This window comes from Stenella coeruleoalba, assembly GCF_951394435.1.
Source record: "Stenella coeruleoalba genome assembly, chromosome: 14".
Taxonomy (NCBI): Eukaryota; Metazoa; Chordata; class Mammalia; order Artiodactyla; family Delphinidae; genus Stenella; species Stenella coeruleoalba.
In genome coordinates, this window is record NC_137160.1 from 17,615,585 (window position 1) to 17,640,404 (window position 24,820).

Consider the following 24,820-nt stretch of genomic DNA (forward strand, 5'->3'; position numbering starts at 1 on the left):
GCAGAGGGAGAAGTTGGGCTGTGATTCAGTTGCAACAGAGGTTTCAGCCAAACCCTCTGGGAGCTTTGAAGCTGGGGTGGCCCCTTGGAGCTGTCCCAAACCGAGGCCAGTAGGGTGGAGCCTTTGCCCTCCCATCACCACTCATTGGATGCAGCTGCCTTGGGAAGGTGGGTAGGGGCTTGAGGAAAGCAGCTGTCTTCAGCCCAGGCAATTCCTGGACAACTGTCAACGGAGCGATGTCAACTGCCAATGATTCAGCACCTGGTTCACCAGCCTCCACTACAGTCACTCTTCGCCCCACTTGCTTTAAATAAATTCTGGGAGCATCTCTTCCAGTATTCTGGAGAGAACTTATAAGAGAAATATGAGTGGGACGAACTACAACCCTTGATGCTGCAGCTGGTCCTGAGGCCACCATCGATACACACTGTCTCTTCCACTATCCCTTCTAAGCCCCCCTCCCCCTTGGCAAGAACCTCTGCTAATCTTGGGTACTTACTATCTTGCTAACCCAGAACCTCACCCGTGAGGGTCTGAACTCCTGATAACCATACCCTTCAGGTCTACAAACCAAGTAAAGAATGTTGATTTCGGGGGTGGGAGGTGGCTGCCTTCAGCCTCCTGTTATCCATTCTTGATTTCTTTGGGGTGGAGAGATTGAACCCTTGTCGGCTGCCGGAAGGATGACATACTTTATTAGTCATTTCCAAAGATCTCTGCAGGGCAGGCCCCTTTGGCTACCACTCCGACCTTGCTGCTCATGACGACAGCACCCACTGGGTCTCTATTACTTCAGGAGCCTATCATCTGCATCGTTTTCAGGGCCTGGTTCTGTAGCGGCGTTTTCTACCCTCAGCCTGGGCCTACAGAGATGCTCGGGCCCTTCTCACTCGCATGTCCCTTATTGGTTGGTAAACAGAACGTCCTCTGGCCTTTCTCGCAGTCATCTGGCGAGTTGCTAGCCGTACACCCCTTATCTTCTCCAGCAGTCCCACCACTCGGAGCTTTTTGGTTCTTTCCTCCATCATCTGCCGTGGCTCTTCTGGCATTTCTTCTTGACCTCGTATCAGCCATCATCTTCTCCAAGCTGAGCAGCACGTCTGTACCTTGTCACTTCTCCTTGGTCTCACTTCTTATTCTCTCTCCCCTTGCCCAGCGCACCCAGAATCCAGCCCCATTATTCTCCCAGTTCCTCGAGGGTCCTGTTGGCTCGGTCCTACAGCTCCTTTGAAATCTAGTTCTTTTCCTCTCTTAGCAGGCCCAGAACCTTGACAGCCAGACGCTATTCTGACTGAACCCGCGCTCACTGGTCTGGTGGCTGGGAGAGGAGGTTGAGGGCGTGTACTGTTCTGCAGGGGAGAGGCCTCCACACGGCCTCAAGCAAAGGAGCAGGCTACTCGGGCAGGTCAGGGAGGGTTCATTGGAATCTGGGGTTTCAAGATTGTTCAAGTGCGTCAACCTGGAGAGCCCCATCCACCTCATTCAGGGCTCTGACCTTGGGATGCAGACCTTCGGAGGCTAGGACTTCAGCCTTCTCTGGAGCTCTGCTTCCCGAAAACAAGTCCTGGGCCTCATTCTCAGCTTGTCATCAGCTGCAGGAAATGAGGCTCTCCTGAGATGTGGCCAAGGAGTGTCTCTGCTTTCACATGTAGCCTTTAATTGATGACACCCTCAGCTTTTTTTTTTTTTTTTTTTCAGTATGTGGGCCTCTCACTGTTGTGGCCTCTCCCGTTGCGGAGCACAGGCTCCGGACGCGCAGGCTCAGCGGCCATGGCTCACGGGCCCAGCCGCTCCGCGGCATGTGGGATCTTCCCGGACCGGGGCACGAACCCGTGTCCCCTGCATCGGCAGGCGAACTCTCAACCACTGTGCCACCAGGGAAGCCCGACACCCTCAGCTTTTCATTATCTTTTTTTCAGTGTGCTGAACCATTCAAATCCATTGTCCTTATGTCTTTTCCCCTACTTTTCAAACACCTGCCACGTTGTACCCTCCAGTGCATCCCCTTCCATCAGTATGCCATCCTGATTAAGTTTTCACAGTTGCATGGCCCCAGCATGCCAGAGGCTACCCATGATCACCTGCCACCAGGGATGGGATCCACACTGCCAGTGACCCAGCTCCCAAATCATGTTTTAGATCCCATTTTCTTGGACCACCCCTGGTACCAACTGTCATAAATTGGGTTCTCTGGGGTGCAGACTATGAGATAGAGATCTGCACACAGGAAGCTTATGGAGCAGTGTTCTCGAGATCAACACTGCAGGGGAGTGAAGGAAGCAGGGTTAGGCAGAGGGAAAGCTGAACCATGATGCAGTTCAGTGAAAGCTTCAGCCAATCCCAAGGGAAGTCCTGGAGCTGGGATGGCCGTTCAACGTTATTCTGAAACAGCTAGAGGCTGGGGCTTTATACCTTCTCCCTGACCCATCGCTGGATGTGGCTGTCCCCAGGAGAAGGATCATGATCTTGGGTCAGACAGTTCTCTAGCTGTGAAGCAATCTCCAGGGAAGGACTCAGCAGAGAGCTGAGTGTCTAAGGACACCAACACTCCCAGTAGCTGGGGGAATAAATGCTTCAGTCCTGCAGTGATTGTTGAGGGAGGTGGGAATCTAGGCGGTGTACATGGCAGGCACCCAACGCACTATGCTTTCTACGTACTAGAAGACAGGATGAGGAGAATGCATAACTTATTTTTAAAGCATAATTTGAAACGATATATGCACCCCAATGTTCTCTGCAGCACTATTTACAATAGTCAGGACATGGAAGCAACCTAAATGTCCATCGACAGAGGAATGGATAAAGAAGAGGTGGTACATATATACAGTGGAATATTACTCAGCCATAAAAAAGAATGAAATCATGTCATTTGCAGCAACACGGATGGACCTAGAGACTGTCATACTGAGTGAAGTCAGTCAGACAGAGAAAAACAAACATCATATGATATTGCTTATATGTGGAATCTAAAAAAATGGTACAAATGAACTTATTTACAAAACAGAAATAGAGTAACAGGTGTAGAAAACAAGCTTATGGTTAGCAGGGGGGAAAGTGGGCTGGGGGGTGGAAGCAGATACATTGGGAGATTGGGATTGACATATACACACTACTATATATAAAATAGATAACTAATAAGGACCTACTGTATAGCACAGGGAACTCTTCTCAATACTCTGTAATGACCTATATGGGAAAAGAGTGGATATATGTATATGTATAACTGATAAACTTTGCTGTACAGCAGAAACTAACACAACATTGTAAATCAACTATACTCTAATAAAAATTTAAAATATATATATATTCTGAATTTTCAAAAAAAGCAAAAGAGCTTTTTTTTTTTTAAAAAAAGAAATCTGGAAAACTAGTAAAAGTCAGAGAAATCTTTCACTAGGGTTTTGCTCTAACTATTATCATTATTTTTAGGGTTTTTAACTTTCAGATGTCAGGTGTTCTCTAGCCCAGCAGTCTCGTATTCTGTAGTTGTATTAACTGCAACTGGAGAGGTACCTGGATTGTCAGTACTGCCCACCAATGCCCCTCAGGTTGTAGGTGTGAAGTAGTTCATGTACCCTCAAATCACATAATAACGTGGACTCCCATAAATTCCTATCTTATAACATACCTTCCATCTTCCTAATTAATTTCCATTTATTCTTCAAGGCCCAGCCCGAATGCTTCCTCTCTCAGAAGCCTAACTTGACACCACCCTACCAGAATTAGTCAGCTCTGTGTTCTCATAGCTCTTTGCCCATCTCTGTTCTTCATACTTTTCCCATAGTGTTTATGGTCCTTTGCTAGATTGTGAGCTTACCAGTGAGAGGAAAACAGAACATATGCTTGGCACATATTAAGATTCAGTAAATGCTTGTAGACTGAATAATGTTTCATGTGGTATCTTTATTCATAAATTTTCACTAAAACTTAAAGTGTCACTGTGTGGCTCACGTTTTAGATAATACATTTCACATTTGGGTAAATGAAGTGCTAAGTCATTTTTTTTTTTTTTTTTTTTTGCAGTACGCGGGCCTCTCACTGTTGTGGCCTCTCCCACCGCGGAGCACAGGCTCCGGACGCGCAGGCTCAGCGGCCATGGCTCACGGGCCCAGCCGGTCCGCGGCACGTGGGATCTTCCCGGACCGGGGCACGAACCCATGTCCCCTGCATCGGCAGGCGGACTCTCAACCACTGTGCCACCAGGGAAGCCCTGTGCTAAGTCATTTTGACGCTAGTCAAAACAAGAAGATATTGGAACAGAACTTACACGTTGTTTCCTTTGCTTCGGTGATTTTGTGAAGCCTAAGCTATAATACTTGGTGCAGAGCCTTGCGCAATTCTGATGGATGTATATTTCAAAGCTACTTATATAAGTAACTCAAAGTCATCCCTGATGCTAAGATGGCGAACTACTTCCTTTTTCAGGAATCAGTCATAACTTCAACTGCCGTAATCAACCAGCCCCATCCGCTGGTATATATTTCGGCATCTCCTCAGTGTCTACAAGTTTTGGTGAGCAGCAAGATGGCAACACACAGCAACATGACGAAGAGCCTGGTGAATACAGTTGGAACCACAGAGACTCCTCTTTGGGTTAAGATGTTCAGACCTATTATTGGAGTCTACATAGAGATAAAATACAATACAAAACCCAACAGTGTTTTCCAAAGAACACATGTAATTTACAATCTTATTTATTCATGCTCAGTAAGGACTTCTAAATGTCTACTAAAAATAGTAGCTCACATTTCCTGAGGGCTTACTGTGTGCCGCTCTTGTAAGCACTTTACAGGCATATGCTTATGGATGTAACAAATGCAATACATATTTGATACTCACTACAAATCAGGCATGAGCTGGATTCCTGGTCTTCTCTGGGAAATCTCAGAATATTGAGGAGTCTTGGCTGGCTGTGCTCTCCTTTTGAAACAAATAAAACAAAAAAATCTCCAACCAGATCTACGCAGAATAGAGATTTTTTTTTTTTTTTAATGAGAAAGAAGGTATATAAATTAAGGGTATATTTTCACTGTTATTTTAATCATGATGTTGTCTGTCCTTGAGGAAACAGAGTGTTACTTTAGATACTTCAAGTATTCAGGATTCCTTTGTCTTTCTGCGTTTGGCTGGAAGGTATGGGCACCATTCGACTTCTTTTCTTATCTGTAGGAAAGAAACAAATCTATATCCATTTGATGGAGGTATCCGTCCACAGAACAAATGGATCTAATCTTGCGGTAAGAGTGGAGTGAATTGCTTACCTACTTCCTAGAGATGCGTAAGCCTCACTTTGAAGAGCACTAATTAGAATACTTGTATAAATAATTTGCTTAAAGGGATTTGGAGAAATAGAAACAATTCAAGTTCCAAAGGCACTCTTTTCTTATGTTAATGACTGAAGGGAATGTGACGGAGGAGCTAAGATTTACGTGGCATCAGGGCAGCAGCAACAGGCATCAAAAAGCAAGACTCTGGGCTTCCCTGGTGGCGCAGTGGTTGAGAGTTCGCCTGCCGATGCAGGGGACACGGGGTCATGTCCCGGTCTGGGAAGATTCCCACATGCCGCGGAGCGGCTGGGCCCGTGAGCCATGGCCGCTGAGCCTGCACGTCCGGAGCCTGTGCTCCGCGGTGGGAGAGGCCACAGCAGTGAGAGGCCCGCGTACCGCAAAAAAAAAAAAAAAAAAAAAAGCAAGATTCTGAGATGTTACCACAAGACGATGTAACCACTCCAACAACAATCCACGTCCAAGAAAAAATGTACAAAACCCAGAAATCTTAACAACTTTTTAGGCATTCAATATTTCACACTGCTGCCTCTGTAACATTTAAGATTTGGTTAAAGGAGGACCGTAACATTACAGCACACAACTGTGAGCGCTGTTCATTTAAACGGTTCCAAGCACGAACCTCTCTGTAGTCTTTTTTAGTTTGTAAACAGCAGAAAGAACTGAACATCTAATTTTTGAAATTCTTCTGGCTTTTCTTTTTGACCTTTGGTATTTGTATGTATTGACGATCTCTAAACCATTGTACAAAAACACCTTGAAGTGTCAAGCTTTAAAAATGAATCTTCTTTTCTCTTTCTCCTGTGCAGCTTGGATTATCTTGGCCTTGTCAAAATGCATTCTCTAGTTAGAGGTTAGAAATATTTCCCTCCTGGCTCCAGAGTATTGATTTTCTTCAACACTCAGCTCTGTCAGTCAGCCGAAGGGGTGAAAGGTGAAAGTTCACCCAGCACTGCTTGGCTTTACCTTCCTATTAATGTCATGCCCTTTCCACATTTGATCAGTTTATGTGATCACCAATCATAAAGAACTGTTACTGCCCCTGTTTTCCCTATAAGGATACATTCAAGATATCAGGAGATGTTAAAACACTTCCTGGGATGGACAGGAGGCCTTTGAATAGGGCCAGTGATGTTGTAGTCAACTCCTTTAATGCTTGTCTATCTCTTAAAGGAAATTGTATTGTTACATGATGATTGACTCAATTTAATTCTTATCTGAAAATTAAAGAGAACTACATTCACCACTTACATGACTAACTCTCTGTGAGCGATGATGACCTATTTTGTTACTCTTGCTTTTTCTGAAAACCAATTATACCCTTTTCCTCAGGGATTCAAATTCAACTCCAAACGGAGTATTAAATGAAATTAATTTAATGATCTCAGCCCAGCCCCCCACCCCAGGGCAGTCAAGCCGTGTCATCAAATCTGACAAGATAAAATTTGGTGCGATTAACAGTCTATTTAGAAGCAATTTAAGGTGGAGATAAAGCAACAGGCATGCAATTCCCTTGCCCAAACCACAGAGGGTGCCGTTGGGTCTTGGTAGGAGTGTGGTTCTCACTTCCACAGCTGGGAGAGAGACTCCTTTACTGCTCTGCTCTCCTTTGTGGACAAGTTTGCCTTTCCTGAAGCTAGCTCTCCAGGGAAATGAATAATCAGACAGAAATAGAAGGCTTAATTTGGTACCAAAATTGGGAGAAAGCACAGGGATCTCAACTGAGAACGTTTAAGAGTGAACAATGTTTTTAATGAGAAAAACAATCTTCAGTACAATTCAGTTTTATTTAACACACGTAAGTACACAGGGACATTCAGCACATATAGAATCTGTTAAGTGGAGTCATCAAGAAATGCCTCGAGAGGCAGACATCTTACGTCACGTGCTGTACACAGCGAGTTCAATCATTACATTTTCATACAGGTATCACATCATCTTTCACTTGTAAATTACCAATGAAGCCACATACGTCTCTACGTTTACAAGGACAGGTCCAAATACAGCGCCAACAAGATCAATAAGACACCAAAAGCGTACACTGGGATGACAAGGTAAAGTTTACCTCAGTGCTGAGAAAATCTGAGCTGTGATGAAGTTTGCAACTGTGGTTGTCAAAACAGCCAAGGAGAGATTGGTGTGAACAAGAATGCAGATGTTGGTTTAGCAGTTAGAGGTGTCTGTCTCACCATCAGATACCATCCACCCCGGAGTTTTACAACTGTGATGTTCTAGGGGCCAACAGTTTTGGCTGTCTGTGCAGCCAGGCTGTGTGGCCAGCTGGCCGAGGCCCACTGCCCAGGTATTTGGCTCCTAGGGCCCTCACAGCTTTGTTCTAACCCTCCATGGGGTGTGCCATCCATGCTTTGGGGTGGCCTGCCCACAGCCTCACACCTTCCTCTGGATGCCCTGAACATTCTGTTTAAAAAAAAAAAAATCTCTAAGGTATACTTTTACACTTCATCATTCCAAAGCAGCTTTGTGGTCTAGAATAAATTAATCCCCATTTCAGTTCATAAAGTGAACACGTGCCAGGTACTCGCACTGAAGACTCGGGAAACCACTGGAAAAACCGAGAGCACCTCGTTCTCCTCAGGTTTCTCTATCTATATCGGGCACAACAGCATGTTCACCAAACAAGCAAGTCTACGCTGTATAGTTCTGAGCTTCTTCCTGGGAAGCTACATACATAATCTTTATACATACGCTGCACATGCATATGGCACAAATTCACTCTTTAAGAATACCTAAAGTCTAAAACCAAGGTATAGGATGGGTTTGCCGTCACTAGAAATGACAGACTTCATGTCGACATGAAAGAGATGTTCTAGTGGTCTTAAATTTCCTAACATGTTCTTTAGAAATCTGTTTCAATAAAATAACAGATGTATTTGTTCCTGGACTGTGATCCTACTTTTTTTGTATATTATATAAACGCTGACAATCTATGCTTTTTAAATTAGACACTCCCGTTATCATTTTGGTTGCTTTGTAAACTTCACGTATTTTTTCTGAATTTAATAAATCATTTTCTATTTTTGTATTTAATAAACCATTTTGCCCAATTAACCGACCAATCAACAACCAACCAACCAACCAAATCCCCAACTATATACAGACCAAGGTTTATTAGGAGCGAGTCATCCAAAATATTATTTTACAGATTTTTTTTCCCATTATTGTGAGGAAGGACCAGCATAATCTGACATAAGGAGAAGAAAATGACCGAGTTAAAGCTTACTTGGAAGTGTGATGAACACCCTACTGCAACGTTCGGGTAGATTCGGAAAGACTGAGAGCCTCCACATTTGTACACACGGTCAGCCCTCCGTGTACTCTGACATTTTATATCAGGGACTTGAGTATATGTGAATTTTGGTACCCTCGGGGGTCCCGGAACCAATCCTCCGCGGATACTGAGGATGACTGCATGCTCCTGAATGCTTGTGCCGTAGTTAATAACTTTCTAGGATACTTGTTTCAAAGAAATGCTGTCTTAGCTTTCCTTTAACTGATCAGTAGTAGTTTGAAGGCTGAATTGTAACTATTACATGATAGCTGACTTATGGGAACTGCAGGTCTGTGAAGTTTCTGGAAGGAAGGGGTAAGCTCTTTCTTAAAAAGATCTGTAGCCAAGGAATCTTCTTTTCAGGTATACGCTATACTTTCAAACTTGGTTCTTTATTACAAAAGTCCATTTAAGAGATTATAGTGACTGGATAATTATATTAACTAGATCATAAGTAGTGATCATTTTGATTTTGAGCTACTAAATACAGTATCACTTGAGCGGGATATGAGCATTTTAGAAGGCTAGGTGTCTGGGAAACTGTAGTCTCCACAAGGAAAATTTGTGTGTGTGTGTATTTTCTCATTAATCTCCAATCGGTTAGGTGTTAATAAAGAAGGTAGTGGCTAAACCCTAGGAAATTGGATTGAGTAATTGCCTAGCAATCTCCCGGAGGAAAAAACCCCACGTAAACACAGAATCTTTCTGGTAAACAATAGCACGTTTTAGGAAATCCAAAGGAAAATGGTATCAATAATTAGGACTGCCACATGACCTCAAAACCCAATGTCAGAACAACCAGCTTCCAACAGCATTCAGAGGTGGGCTTTAGCGTGAAGAAACTGCTGATCCGGGCTGGCAGTGCAATCACAGTGGTTATTGATTTCCGGGCTTCTGGTGCACCGAGCAACGGGACTGCTGGCTGCCCCTCCCTCTGCGGCGGTGAGAAACGACCTGGGGACCGGACGGCCACTTCCTGCGGAGCGATGTGTGCATGCCTCAGTCAATAGGTGGCACGAGCAGGAGTCTGCCCCCGGGGACCATGCGGAGGGACACAGACCCGGCTGTGCCCCCCATGACCCCGGCGGGTGTGGGCACTGAGGAAGGACGGGACTCTGGGCTTGGAGACCTGGGAGAACGGGGACGCAGACACGAGCCCTAGACCATGAAGCGGTGCTCCTTGCCGTCGTGGGCCATGAGGATGACGTTGCGGTTGGAGGTCCAGATGAGCCGGGCCAGCCTGAGGGCATTGTGGGAGCCGGGGGACGCCGGCTGCACGGGGGGCACCTGGTAGGTCTTAATACAGCGCAGCTGGGGCGCCGAGTTCAGCATGCCGATGCTCCCCAACAGGGAGGTGTTCATCTGGAGGGACACGGGGACAGGAGAGCACACGTGTCACTGCAGGAACCGCTTCCCTTTCCCCGCCACAGAGAGGGGTTCGAGGGACACACCCTTGCGGTCACTTTCTCCTCCATCATGAGGCTTCACGGTCATCTAAGAGTCTATTGTTAACCTCTAAAGGGCTCCTTTCAGTGTATTTGAAACTGTTCTGATGCTGTTACAGCACATGCGTAAACCCGCAGGAATTTTACCTGGTGGGTAGAACCGGACAGCAGGAAAGCCCACCCACCTTTAAGAAGGCGGCTAAACGACACACGTTAATAAAACGGTCCAATCAGACAATATGTGGAAACAGCGGTTATTTCAAATGGCAGACTTCTCTGTCCTTTAGTGATGGTGCTCACTGCATCCCCTGAAGAACGAGCCCCCAAAGGCAAGTCTGGGGACTTAGAATTAGTTTGAGAAAATGAAGCAAAGATAAGCAGTAGAGTAACAGGTGACCAGATCAAAGCTCAAAACTTACCCCCCTTCTCCTGTCCACCTACCACACCTTCCCTCCTCACCTGCTTTTTAAAAACTCCAAACTCTGGAAAGCGCTAGTTTATTTTGAAGGAAAAAGCAAGAATCAGCCGCCTCTCAACACTGCATGTGTGGCCCACTGCTCTGCGGCCGCGCTAAAGAGAGCACACTCTTAACACTTTATTGGCAGGAGGTTTTAATCAGCTGGTGATTTCTGCTTTTTGGGCAGCCTTTCTGGCTTTGACTTGAGTCTTAAGCTCTCTTAATTCGTTCATGTAAATGGAAAATAACATGGAAATTATGGCTCATGAACAACTATGCATTCATGTTGAAGTGCTAAATGCTGAATGGCCGTTATCTAAGTGAACTGTCATCTGAGCGACTGAGTCTGAAGAATCCTTTAGATTCTAAATATTACTCAACATTTTTTCAATAGTCACCTTTTGTGCTATTGCAAATCACGTGGCAAGCACACTGCCCATCAGGAAAGAGGGCTTGGAAATAATATTTTTCTTTGCACTAATTTTCATGTTCAATTCTTCTCTCCAGCAGTACCTCCACCTGAATGTACGTGATTCTAGGGACTTGCTTCAAGCATGCAGATTACGCTCCAATGTGTACACACGGTTGACACAGGAAACCTTGGCACGTCCTAGGACATTTAAGGTGTGTTGTTGCTGATATCATGCTCTGCATTTGGATCAGTGCAAAATATTTAAGCCATTCCTTCCCTGGCCCTTCTCAGAAGCAGGATGGTGTCAGGGGGTGTAAATCATGGCATCTCTGGCAGGACGCGTGCAGGCTCCACTGACATTTTCACAATTTAAATCATCTTGAGTAATAACCCTTTTAAGATGACTAATGTTACTGATTTTCCTGCATTAATAATAGTGCCGAACACAACACAGAGGTGAAAAAAAATCACTAGTGTACGAGGTCACATTTTAAAACCAAATGTACGATTATCATTAACTCTTTCTGTTAAAGTGCAGTTAACATGTAAAGTCAGGCAGTACCTTACCGTCATCCTCTAAGAACCTCTTTCCTTGCGTCCTTCCCTCCTTTTTCCAAAAACTCCACAAAAGATAAAAATCAGGGCCTTATTGCTTTCTGGAGGTTCCCAAATAGCTTAAATATAAATAATGATGGCGAGCTTGATTTGCTAGTTCTCACTTGTACCAAGAGTAACAGACATCATTGTTTAGTCCTCTTACAGAGCAGCTCCAAATGATGCGGAAAATTGCCGGTTAAAATGAACTGGCATCAACAGGCACACTGTGCTTTTAAAAAATCTAATTTCTCAGTTGATAAATAACTACAAAGTATTTTTCATTCTTTATGGATTTTCTATGAAAATGTGTATGAAGCTTGATTTCTGCTGATGGCTCAAAAAGCTAGGGGCATCCGATAGGCTCAGACACATCCTTATTTTTAAGTCCTTCCTTCAAATTTAGCCACGTACAAGAAGTGGGCTGAAGGCTAAAGTGGGCAGGGAGAGAACATCTTATTGGAATGTGACAGGTGGAAAGGTTTCCCCAAAAAGTCCATTATTATATCTGGGTTCTCCTTGCAAGTTGAATCATCCTTCAGATGATTGATAAATGCTTTGTTAGGGTCAAACAGCCCTCCTGCCTCAGAACAGGGCTATGTGAAATTCTACACAGTACATAACGATTATGGTAGAAAACAGATGGAAAGACAAAGACTCTCATGTTAAGTATAATTTGTTGTTCCTCACACCAGCCTTTTCCTATGATCTCTTCAAATAAGAGATGAATCTGAAGTAGTAAGGGTGGGTATTGATTTTTCCAGTAAGCTCCATTGAAGAACTCTCACCAAAACAACTAGCCATTTTGTTATTCAATATTAATATTTGATCAGAGACTGGCTACAAATTTACTGGCATAAGTAAAGGCAATCTGAGTCCTGCATGAATGAAAACTACATGGAATTATAATATTTGGTCACATTAGCTTTTTTCTTCACTACCAAGGTAATAAATACTCATCGTGGAAAATTCAGATAATAAAGAGAAGTATAAAAAAGAAAGCAAAAATCCTCTGAAATATCATTTCCCAGAGACAATCACTAACCTTTTGGTAAACCTCTTCCCAGATCTCCAAGCCTATATCCACATAAGGAGAAGCAGGTTTAAGGAGTTTTACTTAAACAGGCTCATATTAAAAGGCAGTTGCACAATCCGCTTTTTTCATTCAACAAAATGTTGAGGGCAATCTTTTTATGTTAATGACTATAGATTTACATCATCCTTTTAAAATGGCTGAATAGTATTCTATTGGATGATGGAATAAAGAAAACTAAATGAAACCAATATCCATCTAATTTATTATTAGCATTCCTGGAAGAGGATACTTAATTGTTGGAGGGTGGTGGTAAAGTTCAGGTGACAGAATGATGGTTGTATTTCATTTCTAAACTCTCCTGGCTCACATACCAATGGATACACTGAAGTGAAATATTCAAATAGTAGGAATATGTTGTTGGAGAATCAAAGGGCTTGAAAGATTGCCAAATTACATCATTTAGCGGCTGAGTATGTAAACGAACTAACGGCAACCATGGCTTTTTCCTTCCCTTTAAAAATAATGCTTCACAAGACCAGTTCTGAGAAGATTATTTTCTGAACACACAGACATACATACAGATGTAATTCATCAAAACAGGAAGTGTTTTAATGCTATTCTCAGTGCAAGTAATGTTGCACCCAAACCTTTTACTAAGTCTCACTTGAGTAATTATCCAACCAGTAATTCTCATTAACACTCATTTCTCAGCAAAGATTTTAATAGCTGATGGCTTTTGTAAGGCTCTATATTTAATAAGGCTTCATTAAGTTTTCAAAATATATTGCAGTACATTTACTGGAATCATATAAAAGTATTATCATACATCATTAGACCTAAACAATATGTATATAAATAAATCAGCCCAGCCCATTTGGGGAGAGCCACGGTAGATCTAACACTGCTTTTTGGACTCCCTTTAATTCACATAAAAACCCACTATACTTCTGGAAGAGGTTTTATTGTATTTTCTTGAGAAAGTTGAAATGATATTTCTGTGTCTTCCACTTAGATTTTAAGACCAAGCTGGGTATAATTTAAGCAGGGAAGAAATGGGCCACATTTTAAATTCTGACATTGGGTTTAGAGGCAAGAAAGACCTGGGTGTTGCCTGAGTTGCTTGGGTGCTCTGTCTGCTGAACACCCACCCCTGCAAGTAACACAAGGTGCCCCTGGAGAAGAGAGTGCAGACGAAGGAAAGGAGCTGGGCAGAGCCGCATGGACAGACGCGCAGGGTTAAGTGCACTTGGCGAAGCCCGGAGGCAACAGCAGGAGCCTGGAGGACAGAAAGAGGTGCTTCAAAAAGACAGCATCTAAGGAACAATCTTGATCTCCGGGGTGAGGAAGATGCTAACGATAATTCCATCAATGAGCCGGGCAGCAACTCTGATAAACATAGAAAAAGATTCAAGGAAGGGATGAACATATCCAAATAGGTCTCTGAAGACCTAGATAAGGGGGAAAAGGTTTACCACTTAGACATTCAGGAAAATACTGGGGAAAGTTTCACATCTGGCCAATTTAGGAGGTATCCCTTTATATAAGGAAGTATATTTTCTTAGCAGGAAGAAAAATTGAACAACAAAAAAGAAGAGATCTGGTTTTGTTTATTCCCAAGAATAAAGCATGGGGCGAACACAAGCTCCTGGAAAGCAGGGACCCCAGACTGCTTGGTTCCATGTCCCTAAAGCTAGGCTGGCACCCCGCGCTTCCACACCAGATACACGCCAAATGAAGGGAGTTTCACATGGACACTCCTCCGGGATTTCAAGAGAACAGGAAATTCAGGAAAATGTGTATCAAAGTACAGTCGGTGTCACAGACACCACTGCGTTGGCAGAAAAGAACAGTTGGTAGAGACACTATCTACAGGACCAATGTGGCAAGCGTTGTTTATGGACTTGCTGTGGGATTTCAGTGGGATAAAATACGAGTCCTGGGGTTACCCGCTAGGAAAAATGAAGACTCGGTGACATCTCTAAGGAAAAGTTTAATATGAGCCAATTAAGATGCTGGAGATATATTCTGGAAGAAAGGATAATAAGAAAACAGACTGGAAAACTAAATTAGAGGAAAAGTAGAAAAAGCTAGGACAGATCTGGAAGCTGTCATGCTTCAATAGCATGTGGTTAATTAAGCAATTTATTGTATCTGTTTTACATTACATTAGCTATTGAGTTTTTAAAAATCGTCACATTGTGAAGTCTTGTTTAAACTTTTATTTGCTTTTTTAGCTTTCAAAGCAATAAACTGAATCTCATAAAACATACCTGCATCCTAGGATAGGTAACAGAATTTTATATTAACTTGCGGCGGGGGGGAGTTGGTAATGTTTAACTTTTTTGTAATTATCAGGAGTAAGGTAATTAAAAAGAAGATGTGGGGCTTCCCTGGTGGCGCAGTGGTTGACAGTCCGCCTGCCGATGCAGGGGACACGGGTTCGTGCCCCGGTCTGGGAGGATCTCACATGCCGCGGAGCGGCTGGGCCCGTGAGCCATGGCGCTGAGCCTGCACGTCCGGAGCCTGTGCTCCGCAATGGGAAAGGCCACAACAGTGAGAGGCCCGCGTACCGCAAAAAAAAAAAAAAAAAAAAAAACGAAGATGCGATGGAGGTTAATCACTGAGGATGAAACAAGTTCTATTATAAAACTCAGTTGCTCAAATTAATATTCACTGTAATCATAATCGAACAGAGCTGTTCTCATGTACTGCCAGTCAGTGATACTCAGATTTTTGAAAATGTTTTAAAAGCTTGGAAATGAAGAGCATTATGTGGAAATTCAGAAAGCCAACGCAAATGAGATAATACACATGGGGCATGAAGTTAATACGAGGTTGCCCTTTCCCCTATGCCCTGTTGGCGTTGTCTGGATGCCTTGTGTAAATTAACAGCCTGAGCAGCGCTCCGTGCCCCAATTCCTTTCGGGCCAGGCCCTCACTTACATCTGAATGATGCCTACCTCTCTCCAAACACCCACCCCTCCCTACCCTGAATGCCCGGCCCTTCCTTGATGTCACCATGTCTCAGCTCAGGTGTCGCTGCCTCTGTGAAGCCGGCCCACAACCTTACTCCCAGGTTCCCCCCGTACTGTGGTTACTTGCTGATTTACTTGCGTCTCCCTCAGACTGAAAGCTTGGTGAGAGCAGACCCCCTCCTTCTAGGTTGCTAATTGTATTCTCAGTAGCCCCTGCGTGCTGGCAGCTGGCACATAACCAGCAAGCAATAAGTACTTGATATCTGTTGAAAGAAGGGAGGGAGGGCACAAGGGAGCCTTTCCCAGCACAAGCGGATCGTGCACCACACGTCAAGACCCTGCAGCATGTTCACTTACCTGCCAGAAGGAAATGTGGCTGTCTGTGTTTGAGTAGGTGGCAAGATATCGTCCATCAGGAGCAAAGGCCACGGCAGTGATGGGTCCCTTGTGACCATGGATTGTCTGAAATAGAATTCAGAGTCATTCATCGTATGCACTGCACAGAGCTGCTACGCATACGGATGCAAATACGTTCAATGCTGAAAAAGTTATGTCATGGCTATTAGAAACCATTAACGTTCTTTACTTCAAATTTAGGTTAGAAAAAGAGGAAAAGCAACCAAAGTTCTCTCACTGATACATCCAGGGGCTTTGACCTTGTTCTGAGGAGTCCTCCTGTCTCCTACTTGGGAGGACAGCATGAGTCCGAAGGAAAAGCATATATTAACGGGCAAACCAATGTGTTAATTCATTTATGTCCATGAGACGGAAGAATTTTACAATTAATTAGGAAGGTGAAAAACTGATCACCAAATCTACCCAGGAACTTCATCTGAAATGAAAACCAATCAAAGCTGTGTCATAACATCCCCGTTCTGGAAGGAGTCAAAAACTATAATTCCAACCCCTTAATAATTATACATCTTTCACATTTTACGCTTCATTTCCCACCAATAGCACTGTGTTTAAATGCATATGGCCACAATTAGTACACATACATACACGCATGAATTGGAGGTTTGAGCACACATATAAGTTAAATGCTATTAAAAACAAGTTAACAGGGATAATTCTGAGCCTTTGCCAAATAGCTATCATTGATTTAACCACGAATAAAAAAAAAAGGATGTTGTATTTTAGACGCGGTCTTTGATAAAAGGTCTTTACTAAGAAAAAATTACACTCACGTTTAATGATATTAATAGTTACCGAAAAGACTGGAATACTTAGCAAATTAGCATAATACTGTATTGTTTCTACACAAACTATTAAAGACCGTATCTCTACCACATGAAGCAATATTCAGTCTGCTTACAACGGCAGGTTGGTCTCCCCTCTTGGTTAGGAAAGAATGGGGAAAGGTGTTCCCTTAAACTAAGGCAATGCTAGGAAGGGTTGTTTCCATCTGCTGTTTCTTGATGACGAACTGTGAGCCTTGAGTCTTGGCGGGAGCTTCAAGCTCACTGCGTGATTCAGGGCCCCTCCACCTCCGCCCTGCCACACCCATACTGTGAATTTCAGTAAGACACTTCTCACAATTCATATCTGAGTGATTACAATGAGGAAGGGAGACAGGGATGGGGCTGTGGGAACGTTCCTCAGTGCTTCTTGGGTTTCGTTCTTTCCTGTCATTAGACAAGGCGCTGTGGGATCCAAAATAATGCCTGTTTTTCAACACTCAGAGAAAAAAATGTTATACTGGTAGCACTGGGCTTTGGGCCGGCAGAGGACACGGCTCTGAGTCAGACTGCCTGCCTTGCACTCGGGCTCCACTGCTTACTGTGGAAGCCGGCGCAAGTTATTGACGTCCCTTAACCTCAAGAGCACCCACGTCTATGAAGCAGAGGTGACGATGATGATGTTGATAACGATATTGAGAATGACACTGATAATTCCTGCCTCAAAGAGCTTTGTGAAGATTAAATGAGTTAGTACATATATAGCCCTCTGCACAATGCACGGCACATAATAAGAATTCAATGAATATTAATATTTGTGTTACTCCTCCTTATTTAAAGATGATCAGATGAATATACTTGAAAGTTGCTAAGACAGTAGATCTTAGATGTTCTTACCACAAAAAAGAAATGGTAGTCACATGATGGTATGGAGGGGTTAGATAACGCCAGGGTGAGTGACCATTTGCAATATACAAGTGTATCAAATCGTCACGTTGTACACCTTAAACTTACACGTTATATGTCAATTATATCTCAATAAAGCTGAAAAAAACCATGACCAGACAAATGGAAACAATCACAAAAATCAATTACTTGAGTATGCCATTTAATGAACCCCCCAAAAATCAGATACGAAACCAGATTATACCTATATTGGGTTTGACCTGCAAAATGATTTTTAAAAACAGTTTCTGAGCCTATATTCTAATTCATTAAACATCACTTAAAATCAAGATTTCTAGCCTCTCCTGGAAAAGCCCAGGAATGCTTCCACTCTGGCAATCCTGGGCCTTTGCACGTGGCAACATGGGCCAGGCTGAGCGGAGGTGCCCTGTGGGCCTGGGCGTTTGCTCTCATGTCCCAGCCCTGACTCAAGCGGGTCTGTGTGCTTAACACCGACTGCCTGACTCCCTTATTTCCTGTCTGGTCCGTCATGGCATTTAATGCAACCTTTCCACTAAAAATATTTCATTCAAAATAGTTTCTTCCATGCTCTGGGGTCCTGGTATGCATCAAAAGTGTGAGCACACTAAAAGCTCCTCTAAAAGCTTGCCCTTCTTGCAAGCCCCCCTCTCCACCAAAGCCCAGCTCCACGCAGAGGTGGATTCAACCCTCCTGCTGGAGTTAGGGCCCCTAAGTCTCAAAGCAGAAGGCTAAGCCTGCCTCCTTCAGATTAGCATCCCTCCCTAATCAGCAAGCAGAATGTGCTTCAGATAAGAAGAGAGTGCAAGAGTGAGCAGGCTGTAACCCAGAAGGTCCAAAAGGATGTACCAACCCAATGATCTCCTTAACATACCCCTCCGTGAGGTTGGCTAAGGCGGCCCTGTAGTAAAGGCAGAAAGCCAAGCACACAGGCTCCTAATATTCATATTATATCTTCATCCTTTATAGTGTTTGGAACGTCCACTTGAATACTTCCACGTCAGCTGAAGACACTCTTCATTATGTTATCTAGTGTCTGTGAATTAAGTTCATCTTGGAATTTTCTGCCAGGAAAATGTTGATCTTTCCAGATAAATTTTGTTGGTTTCTTTTATCATGAAAAGATAATTACACAATCTCACACGAGCTTGCTTTCCTGCCAGGAAACTCAGAACTATATTTATGCTCATTCTAGGCGTCTAGTAATAAATACTTCTTCCTCATTTGACTAATCACGGTCCTGTTTTCCTTCATTGTTTTTATTGTCAAGGTGAGATACTGAGTTTAATGTGTTAGTTTCTTTAAAGTCTGTTTTGAACAAAGGGGAACTATACTTTAGATCAGAACACATCAACACACACACACACACACACACACACACACACACACACACACACACACACACAGTGTGATACTGCGAGGTGCCCCACAGGCTGTCTTTCAAAGCAACATAGAGAAAAACCACAGGGTACTGACTGCAGTGTCAGCTGATAGACCTGTTGTCTCCTAAGAAAGCAAGTACCACTCATGGTAGCTCAGGGAAGCTCACCATTTTAAATGGTTTGGTACATCTGGTGAGTTCATTACAGTCTCAGCCTGAGAAGTGCTTCAGTCCCCAGTGTAATGGAAATGTTGCCATTGTCTTTTGTTCAGAATCTCTGAATTTCTCTCAGATCTGCGCAGGTACCACCTGAACTGACTTCAACCCTCTATTCTGGCATGAGATGCAGCTCTGTGCGGATCACAGTGAACCTGTAAGTGCTTTGTGATGGGGCAAACCCAATGGTTTGGGATCTTAAACGCTCAACTAGAAAGAACATTTTCCAAAACAATGGGTTTCAAAATAAAAGGAGGTTTGGTTTACTTTTTATACGTGGATGAGTATCATATGCCCTGTTATATTTTTAGTCAAAGAAATTGCTGTCTTGAAAAGACAGAAATGGAATATAAAGAAATTAATCTAATTCAAGAAGTGCTATGAACAATAAAAGAAATCAAGCAATTATTCCTAGCAGGAGACAGAGTGCTGAATTGTTAAACACTCTCTCCCCCTTTTTCTTATGAAAGAAAAGGAACTGAGAGGCCTCATTAATAAGAAGCAACACTTGCACTTACCCAACAGTTTTTAACAGGCACATTCAATGTGCTCGGCAAAGAATATAATTAACCCTGTTGTACAGAGGAGGAGAGACACGGATTTCCAAAATGATTTGGTCAGCATCAATACAAATTATGACTTTCTAGAATATTCTCTAAAACTGCTCTCTCTTCCTGGAGTTCTTGCTATTCAGCTTCCAAATGTCAAATTTGAGAATTGAAACCAAGATGTAGGACTCTACTGCACCCACTTTACAGACTGAACAAGATCAAAGAGAACATCTAGTCATTTCCAGGCCTCGTCACTTTTTTAAAGGGGAGGAAAATACTCCAGCCAAACAAAATTTCCTACTTTTAACATAAATTCTGAAGAAGAGATTTCCAAATGCAGGTACAATTTTGCTATCATAAACACCATCACAAGGGAAAGACTTATAAAAGGACTGACCCATGTATTTTGTATAACAGTTACTAAACAACAACAAAAAAAAGGACTTTGACCGAACTTTCACAGCCCCAGGGTCTGCAGGGCCTGAGAGGGAAGGGGGCCACCCTGGTCGCAGGCCTTCTTGGGGAGCAGTACGGCCGGCTCAGGAGGAAAACAGGCAGCGACGGTCTGAGGGGTGACTGAAGCTGAGCTGCAGGTGTGTCCCCCGTTGGCTGCGCAGGTCTCTGAAATTTCTACAAATACGATTATGCTTTCAGTTGAGGCATTTTCCCTAGCACGTGCTCTGGCAGACAGCAAACAGGACAAACCTGCTTTCATGAGATACAAGCATGGCAGATGCCTTGAGTTTAGGGTGAGCCTGAATGAAGTGTCCATCTGTGTACAAACACAGGAAATAGCTGGAGACAGGCCAGATATACAGGGAAGTGAGTGCTCAGGAAGTGAGGATGAGCCCCGAAAAGAAAAGGAGAGGCAACAGCAAAGACCTACAAATACCTACATTTTCCTAGGGCTGGTCCTTTACTGATAACAAACAACGCAAAGTGAGGTTCAGGACACGCTCTCCTCTGTACCCGAAGCACCAACCCAACATCTGGCATCTCTTCCCAAAGGCAGCCAAAGTCAGGAAAAGGCGGATGAGGGAGGTGGATCAGGGTCTGATTTGCGTGCCTTTCTGACATCCCAGTACAGGCTGCTGATTTCCCCGCTGACCGGTAGGGAGGGAACGGCTCAAGGCGGAGGGGAGACAAAGACATTGCTCTGACAGCTTTGTTTGTTAGGCAAGGGGAAGACTCATCAAAAAAGAGCCATTTCAAAAGAGTTGCAAAGTTAAGAATTAATTATGTTCAAGAAAAAAATACCCCTTTCCTTTCTCCGAAGCAACCAGTTTGTGAAAATTGTATTATATATTTAAGGTTCACCTGCTCAAGGAAACAAATGATTTAGGCAGATGATAATACATTAAAAAAAAAAGTCTCATCTATGGCCGATTAGGAGGCCCGAGTCAAATTTAATTCCCACTATGAACTAAGCCTTCTGCAGCCCTTTTGTGTGTGGGATCTTAAGACCATATGACGTGGCCAGGAACATTGAAAGGCCACCCATTTTCTTCCGTATGTGCACAGGGCTGCCTTAAAGCAGGCCAGATGAAAATCCATTCTGTTTTCAAATCTCTCTAGAGAAGATGCCAAACCCCCTTTCTGTGTTTAACACTGTGCTGTCAGGAAATTTTTCCTTTTTCAAATCTAAATCCAAAATGCTACAGTGTAAGTAGGCTGCTTCCTCTGTTGTAGCCTCAGTAGAGATGGAGAACAGCTGGTCACCAATCTTAGTATGATAACCTTTTATAGCCTTGAAGGCTGTTACTGCAACTTGCTCCTTTCTTACTTATTTATTTTTTATTTTCAGGATTAAAAAAAAATTCAGTGACTACCATGTAACCTTTCCTTTCAGGTCTCATTTTCCAACTCTTAAAATAATTTCTGTAGCTTTTCCTTAAACTTTCTCCAAGCTTTCAAAGCATGACATCTTAGAGTTGGATGGTATCTTAAAGGTCAACCACGTCTCAAAATGTGGGATTTCAAACCGGACTGAGTGCTGGAACAGGCAACTGGCTGTCGTTGTAGTTTCTCATAACACCAAGCAGGAGGCCAGGACTATGCTTATTTTATCACAAACCTGCAACCGTGGCTGGAAAAGCTGGTAAAGTTGTTGGCCTGCAGACGGCTGACGCCCCGCAGTCCTCACACCTGTGGGGAGAGGCAGGGTCCCTGAGCCCACTGCTATCATGGTAGATGAAGGAAAACTCTTTTCCTTGACCTTAAACAGAGGTTTAAAGATTAGAAGCTGCCTCACCCCTCTTCAGGGGTGGGGAAGTTGGTGCATGGTGGCCCCATTGCTCTCATCAGCAGTCTCTCTTCCTAGGGCCCTGAAGGTTTTCACCCTCCCATGAGCTCGCCTGTGCCCCCGTAGAGGCAATACCCGCCTACAAGTACCATAAATAGGCACTTCTTGAGGAAAGAATCATAAAACTAGGGACCCAGCTTTTTGTCACTTGGGACACAAAAGATGGAAACTAAAAGTATTGACCAAAATGGAGGTATATGGGAAATGCACTCCAAACATTCCCTAGCATTGCAAGGAGCCCAGCTTCTCTTACTGGCTGTACTATCCATGACTGTGTAAGCATATCTGCCTCGATGCTGCCCTTTGATGGTTCTACAATGATTTTGAACAGAGATCTGAGGGTTGAAAATGGGTTGTTCAACTCAATAATTTCTTTTCTCGGTGGAGGGACAAGCCAATATTTTTTATTCACATTATGCCAACTCTATGTTATAGAGTCAACCCATTGTGGCATTTGCCAATCCAAGGGGTATCAGAATGATTCAATGAATTGAGTTATTTTCTATCACTATCTAACTGAAAAGAATATATATTCAGGGCAAAGGACAAGTAGATATGATATCATTTTAACATCTTAATGGCAAACAGATTTAAGGATAAATATAATAAAGTTCGCTATCTTAAGTTTTATTATAAGATACAATGCCTCCAGTAAACAGACTTTAGTCCCTAAAAATAGCTGCAGCATTTACTGTACATTTTCAGTTACTGAAAGTTACTTAAATGTCATTTGGGAATAAACTGACTGACACTGATGAATTAAAGGAGATTTTTTTTGATATCTACATACTGGTAATCCTTAAGACACAGGCAATCGTTTTTGAAATTTCTTTGTGGAGGATTATAACGAACATGTGTGTGCACAACACACTTATCCAGGAATAGTAAGAATCAAAAAATGCTCAAGATTGCTTCACTATTGTAATTTAGGCATTAGTAAGAATTTCAGATTTTTAGGATACTGAGGCTTATATTTTCACTAATATCAATTATACATTATCAAAATTAATTTAAAAAGGAAGATCTACAAATGAACAAGTAGAGAGTAACCATTTAATAGTTGATTTCCAATCTTAAAATATTGTAGCCATCATAACAGCAACCTCTATGAAAAAAATATCTACTGGTCTTAGGCATTGACTCCCTTCTATTCAATTGAGGAACTTTTTCAGATTCAAATAAATTTTCCGTAAGTCTCACCACTTAGTCTTTCTTCCTCTTTTTCTTGCTACAGATAATCAGGAGCTGACCACACATGTTTACCTGTATACACACACACACACACACACACACACACACACCCGTCTTCTGCTTTACTAGAGCAAATATTTTCAGGATGCAGTAACTAAAAAATACCCACTTCAATTATAATAACTGATGTAGTATGTTTGTGTTGTGTGTGAGACTCTTTCAAGTTAAATAATGATAACAGAAGAAAAAAATCTAGTTTAAGACATAATTCTAACCGTAACATTTTTCATATACGTTAACATTTTAAAATAGAGTCATATTTAAAGATTATTTATGGATACTCAAATACTGAATACCTATATGATTTAGATAAATGTGCTTCAGTTTCAAATAAAAAGGATAGAGAATAAATTAATTGTTATCAACTATTCACACTGCTGGTATGAAATAATTGTAAGACATTTATTAAAGTATAACTTTCTGTAGCTTTTAAGAATATTCAAATGTTTTCTATAGATCTCAGACCCAAAGCTAAGTATTTTTTTATCATATTTCTAATATAAATCTATTCAAACACATGATAGAAGTCTTAAAATGAACAAAGTTTTGCTTTTGTATTCTCAGACTATGAAGATTCTGATAAAAAAATTCTGTTGTTAAATAGTCAAAGGATTCCTGAAAAATTGGACCAACATAAAATGGTTATATAATTTTTCAAAGAAGACAGGAGAAAATATTCTTAAAGATAATACTGTGCCACAAAAGTAAAGCCCAATTGCTTCCACTTGGAATTCCTTAGGACATGGACTGTTGTATCTCTGTGCCCTCTCAAAAGACTGCAGGCCCTTCCATAGCAGCCTTCAGCAGACATGTGTCCACGTGAACCAACGGGGACAGCAATCACATTCCTGAGGAATCGTCCATCCAGATGGACCTCAGTATTTTCGTGGGTTCTGATTTGGGTTAAGGCGAACACAGAAGACGGTTTTGGCTACAGCCTTAGGACAGGGCCTTCACCCAGGTGCTCTCCCACCTCTCTTTGGCCTGGTACAGTGCCTGGTGACACAAAACGGTCTTATGCAGATTGTACTAATATGGAATTTATATTTTTCAAAATCACATTTCAAAAGGATCTAATGCTTTCATCATTCCAAAAAGAGAAGTGACTTGAAAGTGTTAACGAAACCTAAAGCATTACATAAATTTCTAAAATTCATACGTGTATTAACCGATATATTACTATATCTTCTGGCTCATATTTATTTTGGAGAATGACAGAGTACATACACTAATAGAAACACAGATTCAAGAATTTTATACTTTTATGTGTGGCTTATTAGGCTTCTTTAACTTATTAAAAGAAAATCAGATTAGTCTGGAACGTAACCTAATTAACACTGACCTATATTACAAGGTCTATTTCTTTTGTTAAGTCAAGACATGCCAAATTAGAAAACTGTAAAATCATCCTCCTATCTTTGAAGTATCATTCCATATTTTTAATTTTAAAATAGTAATAAAACAATAAAATATATAGGTAAAAATTTTTTTCCAAATAGCAATTGAATTTTAAAACATTCCCTG

General features: G+C 42.4%; 1 protein-coding gene across 4 annotated transcripts in view; it reads right to left on the minus strand.

Annotated features, from left to right (window-relative positions):
• Positions 1-6,940: 6,940 nt before the first annotated feature.
• The window catches only part of WDR7 (WD repeat domain 7), a 370,882-nt gene continuing 353,002 nt past the window's right edge, over positions 6,941-24,820 (minus strand). For 2 of the 4 annotated variants that reach the window (XM_079942515.1, XM_079942514.1), the window contains 2 exons: positions 15,851-15,955; positions 6,941-9,936 (listed from right to left, as the gene is read on the minus strand). In XM_079942515.1, the coding sequence (XP_079798641.1) occupies positions 9,733-9,936; positions 15,851-15,955 (309 nt within the window). In that variant the 3' untranslated portion in view covers positions 6,941-9,732. The remainder of the gene's footprint in view (positions 9,937-15,850; positions 15,956-24,820) is intronic. The other 2 variants (XM_079942512.1, XM_079942513.1) reach the window with 1 other exon arrangement.